Source organism: Sarcophilus harrisii, chromosome 1, assembly GCF_902635505.1.
Source record: "Sarcophilus harrisii chromosome 1, mSarHar1.11, whole genome shotgun sequence".
NCBI classification, from domain to species: domain Eukaryota; kingdom Metazoa; phylum Chordata; class Mammalia; order Dasyuromorphia; family Dasyuridae; genus Sarcophilus; species Sarcophilus harrisii.
Window position 1 is genome coordinate 60217079 of NC_045426.1, and position 12311 is coordinate 60229389.

General features: G+C 39.2%; 1 protein-coding gene across 6 annotated transcripts in view; it reads right to left on the reverse strand.

The window, feature by feature from the left end:
* The window catches only part of IQSEC1 (IQ motif and Sec7 domain ArfGEF 1), a 741922-nt gene that overhangs the window by 72867 nt on the left and 656744 nt on the right, over window positions 1–12311 (reverse strand). For all 6 annotated transcript variants that reach the window (XM_031945892.1, XM_031946046.1, XM_031945932.1 and 3 more), the window contains one exon: window positions 624–909. In XM_031945892.1, coding sequence (XP_031801752.1) covers window positions 624–909 — 286 coding nt within the window. The remainder of the gene's footprint in view (window positions 1–623; window positions 910–12311) is intronic.

The following is a 12311-nucleotide window of genomic DNA, read 5'->3' on the forward strand; positions in this document are numbered from 1 at the left end:
AAAAAAAAACTGAAGCATTTTATGGAATAAATAGCAGGAACTAAGCTGTATAAGAAGCAGTATATACATATCTATAATATACACATGTGTGATATATTACCAATTAACCTTTCTTTTAGCTTTATGTATGTATGTTATATATATACAAACATATGTTATATGCACACACATATGCCATATTCTCCATTAACTTACATTTTAGTTATATAGATTCATAGATGTATATGTATATATATATATATATATACACACACATCTATAATATGATATAATACAATATGTAATGTAATAATATAACATACCAATTAACCTTCATTTTAGTTATACACATACAAACACATATATTATGTGCACACACATATGACATATTCTCCATGAACCCACATTTTAACTTATGTTGGAATCAGGAAAGAGGGGAAAAAAATAAAATTCCTGATTGACGTCTCCCTCTTTGCCTTCCACTCTGCCATCACTGAACCAAGTGAGGCTCCAGCAAAAAAGACATTTATTTGTCCTTTTCCAAAAGGCTGGCTATTCTTCCCCAAATCCCAAGTTGTCAGTGTGGTCCTATGTTGTTTTCTATCACTCACTCCACACAATAAATGAACACAGAGTCCAGTTACCTGCTTGTCCTGTAGGTCTGAGGAGAGTTCATAGCTTTCAGAAAGAGACCTCGACCGCTTGATGGCCTCCTCTTCCGCCTGCTTACGGAGGATGGAGGTGGAATGCTGGAGCTTGGGCCTCCGGGAGCGTTGTGGCTGCCCAGGGGAGACCGAGTACAGCCCATACGCAGAGTGGTCGTAGTGGTCAGGGCTCAGAGTAGAGCTGTGTGTTATTGGACCTTGATGGTAGTTTGAGGGGCTGTCCAAAGAGGTGCCAGTCTCACTCCCAGGGGCTTCTCCCTCAACGCTGGACATGAAAAAGAAGAAAAGATATTTCCAGTGAGTAAGAAGCAGATTCCTTAGACTTTAGCTCCCTTCACCTGTAGCCTGGCCCAAGGCAATATGAGTAAAGGGTAAGAGCTGATAATCATCTCACCCTCTTACCCTTTCCAAGAAGGCCAGAAACCAGTTCTTTGCCTTTTTTATTCATAATTAGCCTTAAAGGAAATTAATAACCTTCCCCCTCCTCCAAGTGAAATAATATACAAACATCCCTCTTCCTTCATTCTGAGCATTAAAAATGATGGCACCCTGATTGTGAGATGATGGGAACTCCAATTTAGCCCAAACCTACAGACTTAAGAATTCCTTATTCTTTCCCCTTATACTGAGTTCTACTTCAGATTTCTTTTAAGCTTGAGTAAAAAAAAAGCTGAGGTTTCCATCACTGGGTTTATAGAATAACTTTTAGTAGCCCTTGTGTTATCCCCTTTCTTCCCCAAATATCTCCAAATCTTCCTCCTTCAGGCTTTTCTCTTAGATCATGGGAAATTTTCAAGACCATGTGGGAAAGTATCATCATAAAAAATTATTCTATCATGAATGATCTATGCATCTTGCCAATCATGAGCCAAAAATGCTGGACCACCATTCCCAAATCTTGTAATGGTGGAGATGATATTTTATCGTTTTTGAATCAGTTGCTATCCTCACCAATCCTTCAATTCCAAAGCAAATGTAGAATACTGGGGATGGGGAAGCTTACATCAGAAGACACATATCAGATTAGAGGAAACACTACTCTCCCCATATTTCTACTTGCAGCTAACACAGGAGGCAGGCAGGAAATGATCTGCCCTTTTGAGTCACACTTGGCCAAGAATAAGAAAACCCAGCAGCAAATCTCAGAATACACACACACACACACACACACACACACACCAAATATTCCTATGGCGTATTTTAAAAATAGTCACAAGAAGCCTTCCGTTCCCATCAACCCTTGTAGGAAAAGCAATACGGCCCTTTGTCACCACTTTTGATATATTCCCTTGTTTAACCACTCAGACACTGTCTTGTTGACAAGGTCCTTCCTTCTCCTGAGCTAAGATAGAGCAAATGATCATCTTTCAATTATCCCTTCTTCCAATGAAGCTCTAAACTTTAGTCACCAAAAGAATATTCTCACTCCATGACTATCAGGTTGTTGAGAATCAAGAATGGCTAAATATTCTCCTTATGAGAGGACCGTTGTTGTGTTTGTCTGTGTGGGGATGATCAATCAAAACAGCACCTGGTACAATTCCCTCCATTTCACATTTGATGAAACCAAGGCCTTTTGAAATGAAGTGACTTTCCCAAAAGCAATAAGCACTCAGATTTCCCTATGTCTCTCAGCAAGTCATGCAGAGCTAAATCACTTTCTTTTTTCTTTTTTTTTTTTCATTTTTTAAAAAAATTAATAGCCTTTTATTTACAGGATATATGCATGGGTAACTTTACAGCATTAACAATTGCCAAACCTCTTGTTCCAATTTTTCACCTCTTACCCCCCGACCCCTTGCCCTAGATGGCAGGATGACCAGTAGATGTTAAATATATTAAAATATAAATTAGATACACAATAAGTATACATGACCAAAACGTTATTTTGCTGTACAAAAAGAATCAGTCTCTGAAATATTGTACAATTAGCTTGTGAAGGAAATCAAAAATGCAGGTGAATCACTTTCTTTTTTCTTTGCTCCTGATTGTCCCTACCCATCCTGAAGAAGTGCTCCCAGGCTGGAAAGGTTTCAGTGAGTGCCAAATGGATTTTTCCAAGCAGGAGTCTGACAGGAAAGAAAACCATTTCCCCTTAAGAGATCCAGCTGGGTCCATACTTAAAAGGACTCTAAAATAAATGCCATATCCTGTATTTGCAAGACAAGAGAAAGCAAGCAACAGCTTCTCTCCCATTTCTCTGAAAGTTGTGGCTTCCCAAAGGTGAAGCTTCTCCTTGGACATTCTTCTGCTGCCTTTATTTCCTTCTTCCCAAGTATCTCTACTATCTATGATCAGTAGCTTAAATCTCACTGCCAAAGTAGAAATCAGAATAGATACTGTATGGTTCAGGATTTTATATGAAGAAGTATCATCAAGGACACTATGTATCTACAACTCAGCTTGATAGGCACAGTGGAAAAAGTGCTAGAAGCATTATCCAGAGAGCCTGCTTTCACATCTCTGTCTTGACATTTATTCCTTCTGTGAAATGGAGTAAATACTTCAGGTCAGGGCTGTACTCTCCTCAATCATAATATGGTCATGTTTGACTGGATGACCTCTTCCAATAACTCTATAATCTAATGATTGATCAAGTTGTTCTTCTTCATAGAAAAAGTGACAATTTAAAGCATTTAAAAGCATTCAAATTCCTACGCATCCTATAAACCCTAATTAGAAATGGCTTCTAATAGATAAATGGTCAAAGGATATGAATAATTTTCATATGAAAAAATTAAAGCCACTTCTAGTCATATGAAAAAATGCTCTAAATGACTATTGATTGAAGAAATGTAAATTAAGACAACTCTGAGGTACTACTACACACCTCTTAGATTGGCTAAGATGAGAGGAAAAGATAATGAAAAATTTTGGCGGGGATGTGGGAAAACTGAACACTAATACATTGTTGGTGAAGTTATGAAATGATCCAACCATTCTGGAGAGCAATTTGGAACTATGCCCAAAGGGCTATAAAATTGTACATATCCTTTGATCCACCAGTCTATATCCTAAAGAGATGATTAAAAAAGGCGGAAGGGAGACCCATATGTGTGAAAATATTTATAGCAGTTCTTTTTGTAGTGGCAAGGAACTAGAAATTGAGTGGATGCCCATCAATTGGGGAATGGCTGAATAAGTTGTAGTATATGAATGTAATGGAATATTATTGTTTTATAAGAAATGATGAGCAGACTGATTTCAGAAAAGCCTAGAAAGACCTACATGAACTGAAGGTAATTGAAGTGAGCAGAACCAAAAGAACTTTGTAGAATAACAAGATTATGTGATGACCAATTGTAATGGACTTGGTTTTTCTCAACAATCTAATTCAAGACAATTCCAATATACTTGGGATGGAAAATGCCATCTGCATCTAGAGAAAAAACTATGGAGACTGGATATGAATTAAAGCACAGTATTTTAACCTTTCTGTTTGTTTTTCCTTTCTTGTGATTTTCTTTTTCCTTTTGGTCTGATTTTTCTTATATAACATGACAAATATGGAAATATGTTTAAAAGATTGTACATATTTAACCTATATTAGACTGCCTGTTGTCTTGGGGAGGAGGGAGGCAAAGGAGGGAGGAAGAAAAAAATCTGGAACACAAAGTCTTACAAAAATGAATGTTGAAAACTACTTTTACATGTATTTGGAAAAATAAAATAGTATTGAGAAAACAAAAAGAAATGTCTGCTGTGTTCCTGTAGCATACCTCAGAGAATTAAAGACTCTTAAACCAATGGTTCTAAACCTTTTTGTGGACTATGGTCACCTTTGGCAGCCTGGTGATGCCTAGAAATCCCTTCTCAGAATATTTTAAAATATATAAACAGAATTTTAAAAATGAACAAAGTTTAAAGGGGGAAAATTTTTTTTTAATTATCTATATTCACAAATTCTCTGACTATCCATGATACAGTAGGAAAATGACATGGCTCTGGAGTCAGAGGAGCTGAGTTCATATTCTACTTTTGAGATTTCCTACCTGTTGAACTCTAGTTAAATTATTAAACTCCCTAGACCTCAATTTCTTTATCTGTAAAATGAGGGGATTAAATTATATGGCCTCTGAAGTTCATTCTAGTCTAAGATCTATGACTATAAGATCTAGAATTGCCAATGAGTCCTTGCTTTATCATAGAAATAAGAATGTTCTTATTGAGTGTGATAGAAAGTCGTTAAATTTTTATTTGGGCAACTGTGAAAATGATTTGCCTATGTTCCATAGGGCACCTTCCTTATTATATATCAATCCTCTACATTATTTTCAAAGGAGAATGGAAGAAATTTTCATCTGTTTCTAAGATACTGGATGTTTCATTTGAATGTTCCAGATAGTCTAGTTTTGGAGCTATGCCCCCACTACTGGCAGCCTACTCCCATGGTATTGAGCTAAAGCACACTCTCCCAAATAAGGCAGCTAAGGCAATAACATCCTAGTCCTCTGTATGCTCCCCAAACTTCTTTTTTTTTTGCTCCCCAAACTTCACTCTCTCAATGGATGCTCCTTGTGTGATTAAGGCATTTGCTAAGATTGCCTTCCATTATACCCGAAAAGACTTCCTGATGGCATGATTCCCCATGTTCCATCACCTCTAACTATATTTAATTGAAAATACTCCTATTTTGCTAAAATGTCCAGACTCCTTGACACAGAAAGCTTACCACTAGGCATATAATCCAAAGTAGGTAAAAGACAGAAATAAAGGTACCCAACCATGTGGGATAAAGTAAAATTGCCTTTCTACAAATGGTCCAGCTGCTTTTTTTTTTTTTAATGACATTTTCTTCTTCCCATTGATTTCATTAGGATCCATTATGAAGTGTGAGAAATGATTTTCTCAGAATTCAGATTGAGATTTTTTTTGGACACATCCAATGCTGGAATTTGTTTCGCCTGACTATGCTTTAAAAAGTTTTGTTTTTCTTTCTCTCTCTTTTTTTAAATGGGAAGGTGGAAAGAGAAAATACTTTTTTGTTGACTGAAAAAATTTCATTTAATTTTCACAAAAGGAAAAAAGTTCCAGAACACCATAACATTCATCACAATACCTTTTGTTGTGACTGAAGAAATGGAAACAAAGAAAATGTCCATATTACAGCTGAACATATTATGGCATGAAGATAATGGAATATTACTACACCATAAGAAATACAAATATGTGGAATACAGAGAAATATGGAAAGATTTCTATGAATCGGTACAAAGTGAAAGGAACAGAACTAGGAAAATGATATAAACAGTAACAGAAATAGGAAAAAATGTAATTATAATGATTAAGCTAGGCTCCAGAAACAAAATAGGAAAATGAATTTCCCTCCCTATCTTGCAAAGGTGGGAATTCGTGGGCACAGAACACTGTATAAACTGTCAGATTTGGTTGGTGTGTTGAGTTAGTTTTGTTGAATTGTTTCACCTTTAATGAAGGATAGGTAAATAGTAAAGTGGAGAGATTTTCTTTTTCAGGGAGGAAGACAATCTTTGGAGGAGGTAGCTTTTTGAATACTAAAAATGAACTACATTTTCTGAGTATTAAAAATGCCCATAGAATCAGATGCAACCCATAAACTTTTCCAGTATCACCAAGATAAAGATATAAAAATGCCTTCCCTCCTCCTTCCACAAATACCCTGTTTATGACTTCTTTTCTTCTTTCCAGTGATTTCACAAGGAAAAAATCACATAATACATTGAACTGGTCAAGCCACAAAGAATCACAATATTTGGTAATAATAAAAATGGATAATAATAAAAGATGGAAGTTGCTCTAGAGATTGTAAAGTCAAACCTCATCACTCTACAGAAAACTGAGAGCAATACTTCAAATGCTAACTAACCAGTGTATGTGTGGAGATAGTCCCACAGCGACATGAGATGTTTGGAATGGCCTTTACCTGAAGCATAATTAAAAGAACTGAGGATTTTTTAGCCCAGAGAGGAAAAGATTAAAAGGCATATGTGTGTATGTGTATGCATATGTATGCACATGCATGTGTGTGTACAAACGCAACTATAATCACATGGGATGTCTCCAAATACATTCTCTGTTGCCCCAGAGTGTAAAATTAAGACCAAATGGATGGGAGTTATTGAGGGTTGGTTTTTGGCTCAACATAAGATTAAACAAAACACATAAGAGAAGGTTCAACTGAAAGCAAAAGCTGCCTCAAAAAACAGTGAGTTCTCCATTACTGAAATCATTCAAGCAAAGATAGCATGACCATCTGTTATGGAGATATGGAGAGGGTTCCTGCAGCAGATGAAAGGCTGACCTGTTGAAGACATCAATTTGCACTTTCAGTGGCAGAGAGTACAGCCCTGTTCCCCACAATTCCCCACATTCCCTATCCCACTTTAATGGTTTCATACATCTTTTAATTCTAAGAGGATAGTTCTCTCGGGAGCTAGGAACTAGACCAGAAAGGCTATGATTTTCTCCTGCTCTATTCTGCCCTCAGTCTTGCTGTCTGTCTTGGTGGCTAGTACTATCTTTTTTTTTTTTTTTTTTTTTTTACCCCTTCTATCTTCCCTATTTCAGAATGTGTGATTTTATCACTTCACAGAGTTCCCACTATGGAAATTCCCTCCACTTATCAGATATAGGCAACTCCACTGATAGATCTAGGCAACTCCTCTATAACTTGGAGAATCATCTGAGATGCTGAGAGGTCATTTTATGACTTGCCTGTGGTCACACAAGCAGTAGGTGTATTATATTTTGCTGACCCCAAGGCTAGTCTTTTCTCCATTACTACCTCCAGACGAGAACAACCCTTCAAGGAGAGACAGACTCATTCCTACAAGACCTATAAAAGTATCCACAGAGAGACCCATAAGAGGGCAAAAGGAGGAAACAGCTGAGGAAAGTGTTATAAATCTTGAGTTGAGTTCTGGCAAATGCTCCAGTTCCAGTTCCCAAAAAGGTCAGGGTTTGTCCACCAACTTCAGTCAATCACTTCTCCTTCTCTCCCTAGCCCTCAGAACATTCACTACATTGTTCACTACAGAATGTACACTACTCTGACTCACTGCAAAAATAAATTCCCAAGTCTCCACCCCTTGCTTTAAAATTTTTTCCAAATAGAGATTTTTTTCAATTTTTTTTTTGGTTGTTAATGTGGGAGAATGTTAGGGTGGGGCTTGGTTAGGGGGAGGGAAAAGAGGATGTCTCAAAACCCTGTGATTGAGGATCTTGGGGAAAGCAGTGAGTATGTATCATATTTTCTATGACCTTTGGAGCTCTGGGGAACAATAGGAAAGAGGAATCTATAGAAGCTGTGAGGGGTCTAGCTGGCTTCTTAGTCAAAACAGCCCAAAGTGGATGCTGACTCTTGCAAGTTGTGTCTCTTAAATGAGACAGTAAGAACTGTAAGGACCAGTCCTGAGAAGAGGCAGGCCAAGGCTAGAAGACCTGAGGAAGGGAAGCTGTGATTGAGATGGATTAACTTAGAAATCTGGGGACACTTCCCAGGAATCATGCAGTGCCCAGGAGGCTGGCAGACAGGGAGAGAATTTTCAGACTCCAGAAAGTGAGTCAGGATGAAAGCTCTAAGTACACAGCCTTCGTCAATGAGTGTTTTTAATTATGGCCTGTGAAGTCATGGATGATTTTTCCCAAGAAAAATGTTAGAGGAAGCATGGGACAAGGGGCAATGGGGGAAGAGGTTCCAATCTCCTTTGTGTGGCATAGGTACAAAGAGAGCAAGATGGGGCTGGGAAGACCCTCCAGGGGCTCCTGAGCTGGATCTGTTTGCCCACAGAAGAAGAAAAAAAGAAATGGGACATTAAGTAAAGCGGCTGGGGTCAGGACCTTCTTTGAGTCACAGGGACTGGGAGCACGTGCATGTGTGAGCAAGTAAGTGAGAGAATGAGCACCCAAGCATTATGAATAGGTCCTCAGAGAAAGAAAAACAGACAAGTCTGTGGCCATTCTCCAGGCTGGGCCCGTCCGGCTCGCTCTCTGCTCTAGAGGAAGCAAACAGTTTTGAAAGGATGGCTGTGGTTAAATACCACTTGCCAGAAACTTTAGTCCAGACTCCAGGCAGTCTGCACAGTCCGAGGCAAAACAAAACCTCCTGAAATATTGATGTATCCAGCTCCTCATAGTCTCTGCCTTCTGCTCTACCCCAACCCAACACCAGATTCTGCCTTTTCCTTCCTCCAGAAAGATGCTCTGGAACAGCATGTTGGGATAGCCGGATAGTCAGGTTCTTTACAACTCAGGAAGCATACACTCACTCCCTCCTTTATTTTCCCAGCATGTGGAAGTGGACGCCATGAAAATACCTTCCAAATGATGCAGTACCTATCATCCCTGATAGGTATACACCTGATACATACCCCTATCAGTGGGTACTGCTCTAGGATGTGTGTGTAGGGGAAAGAGGTAGTAACAGTGGGACGTGGAGTTGTCTGCATGGTTCAAGAGAATTTTCTGTCTGAGTCTGCATCTTCAACAATGAGAGGCTATCTGTATGGCACTTTTTAGTTGAACATCATAGATCATCAAACTCCATCCTCACCATCTCTGTTTGCTTGTTCTTATAGTCTCTCTCAGCTGGAAAGGACCTGATAAATCACTTAATGTTTTAATCCAACTCCATAGCAAAGAAGGAAACAGGCTTAGAAAAGGGACTTGCCCAACCTCACACAGATAAGTAGAAGGCTGAGGTATCATAATTCTATGTCCAATGAAGAGACAATCTAGACTCTCTCATACCTGAAATATGCAAGCCCTCTAAAACTGCTCCCCGCCCTTCTCCAACCAACTGACCTCGGCTTCTATAGAAGAAGCCCACCACCTGAAAAGGGAGCCATTTTCATTTATCAACAGATCTCATTCTATGGATACTTTTCTTTCATGGAATCAATATCTAACTTCTTGAAACTTCAACCCATTGGTCCTATTCTGCTTTCTGGGGCTAACAAGAAGTGTTTCATCTCTGAGAGCTTTTGAATCCTTGAAGGAAGTAGCTACTATGTCCGCTTACACCTTAACTGTTCTTGGCTAATTTAAATTCTCATTTTTACCACAAAATTTTAGGTCCCTCCTCAATCTGCTTGTTCTCTTCTGGATAAACTTGTTATTATCTGCTTTTACCAAATGAGGAAACTTAGACAAGGAGAGGTTTTTGTGTCCCAAGTCACAGGATTTATTAATTAAGACTGAGCTAGAATGTAGGGAGTCCTGATCCCTTATCCCTATCTATTATGTTCCACTGCCTTCTCTTATGGAAGGATGCACTCACTCCCAAGATGGGGAAAGAGCAGGCCTCCTCTATGGCTATGTGAAGACTTCTAACTTTCCTGTAGGGACTAGGACAGGAAGAGGCCCCTTTCTGTTGGGAAATCTGGCTTTTTTCCCCTTGTAATTTATAAAGGAAGGGGGCCCCTTCTGGAAATGTTGGTCCAAGGCCCAGAATTTACATTCACGCCTCTAATTAGGTTTATTCTTGGCTTGGAACATTGGGGTAGGGGGAGACACTGCCCTCCAGTCCCTCGTAGTGAGGTACATTCTGAACAGTGCCCAGGGGAGAGGGAAAAGCACACACAAATAGTCAAGGGTGAGTTGACAGTGGACACGGAAGGGAATTCAAATGAAGTGACTTCAAATGAAGCTGCTTGAGAGACAGAGTAATAGACTGGAGAGACTGCTGACTTTGGATGTCAGTGCCCATCAGTGTGACATCTGACAAATCCCTCAATCTCGGGCTCCAGTTTGTGTTCTGTAAAAACGAGGGCTAGATTACCTTTAATGGACCATTCTGTTCTAATATCCTATGATTTAATCTTTTCTTCTATGTGTATTTTATACTTTTCATAGTACTTCTGAATCCATTTTCTCATCTAATAAGGAAGCTACAAGGTAAAGTAGAAGACCTAATTTGTTGGGTTAATCTTTTTGACTCCCAGTTCTCTTAACTTATATTTATTAACATTGTAATATGGGAGGAACATTAACTATACCACTAAAGGTTGTCAGGATCAGATGCTTGCACTCAAGAAAATGAATGACCGAAAAAGATGAGGGTCTGGTGTTACATGGCAAAGTTGAGGGAATGACAACCAGACAAAGAGTACTTTATTAGTATCATCAAGAATTCAGGCAAAATAAGGAGCATGTTACCAGCATGTTAGGAAGACAGCCTATGTTGAACTTATGTGAACACATGGAAAAAAGTCACACCAATACGTCATGATTTACAACATTGGAAGAAACTTCCAAATCAATCACAAATACATTTGGCTATTAGAGTCTCTCACACATTAGATGGCGCGTTCCTTGAATGGAAGGTTCTCTGTAGCATCTTTGCATTCTTAGAGCCCAACAGAGTGCCTTGGTATAGTAGGGAAGAAGGGAGAGAGAGACCAGAAGAATTCCCTATTATAACCCCTGAAAAAAATCTAGAAAACTAAAGGAGGTTCAGCACCTGGTGAGTCTGAAAGTGCTCTGAGGAGATGAATGGATGCATTCTATTTTATTAGAGGATGATAATAGAAGAAAAAAAAAAAAACTATAGCAGTGCTGTCTTTGCCCTAAGAGGGTAGGAAACAGAAGAGCTTCCAATTCAGAATGCAACTTACTTTTAGGGGGGAAGTCTTTTCTGGTTGTGTATAGCAGGAAAAGTGATCCCTTACAGCCTTAGGGTATTTTAGGTTTTGGACTTGCTAGCCAATCTGAGACAAAGAAGTTAGAGGTAATAGAGCCAGGTGAGCAGTGGAAAGGAAATCTTTGCATTGGAGATCTTATTACTAGTTCCAACAAAAGTTTAGGGTCTTCTTTGTTTCTCTGGAAGTCAGAGGGGAATGAGGACCTCTTTTCATTGTGACTGAGCGGACACAGCCAACTCTTGATCATTTCTCCTAACAGAGGAGAGGCAAAGGAATGGCTAATTCAGAAGAGGAGGCCATTCAAAAATAGTCCAGATCCTCATCCCTGATTTCTAAATTATTATAACAATGTGTCATGTATAATCTCTTGAACTCTTTTCACACCAAACCTATCTTGCATGCTTGGCAATGAGTTGTCAGGAAGACCTGAGTTCAAATTCTGTCTCAGCCATTTACTAGCTATGTGATCCTAGTCAAATTAACTTCTCTCAGCCTCAGTTTTATTCATCTGTAATAAAGGGGAGTTACTGTGAGGCTCAAAGACTCTAAAAAATACTAGCAATTCTGATTACTCTTATGCTGCCATCAGATTAATTTTCTTAAGATACCACTGTCAAAGTGCTGCTTTCCTTCCCAAGAATCTCTGCTTGTTCTTCATTGTACATAGTACCAAATTCACATATTCTCTCCCCCCCCCCCACTTCTCCACTGTTCTGATCTCCTTCCTCCCTGTCCTGCTTTAACCTCCTCAGATCTGCAATGCTTTAGTGAAGATAAGAGCCTCTCCCCACCCCCATCTCCCTCCACATTCTTCTTCTACTTGTCTTAATTTCACTTGAGGTTTTCTCAGTTTTGATCATTTCCCCCTTTTCTGTGCTGGCAGAGTCCCACCTGCAGGGGGCAACCTGAAGACTCTGATGCTCTTGCTCCTCAGAGATCCTCCCTCAGTCCCAAGCCAGAGTCCAGGACTGACCAGTTCCTTAGAGAAGAGACTGCTAGGTTGTAAGGACTGGGGATAAATAGACCTGCCTTATAGTTCTGATTCTCC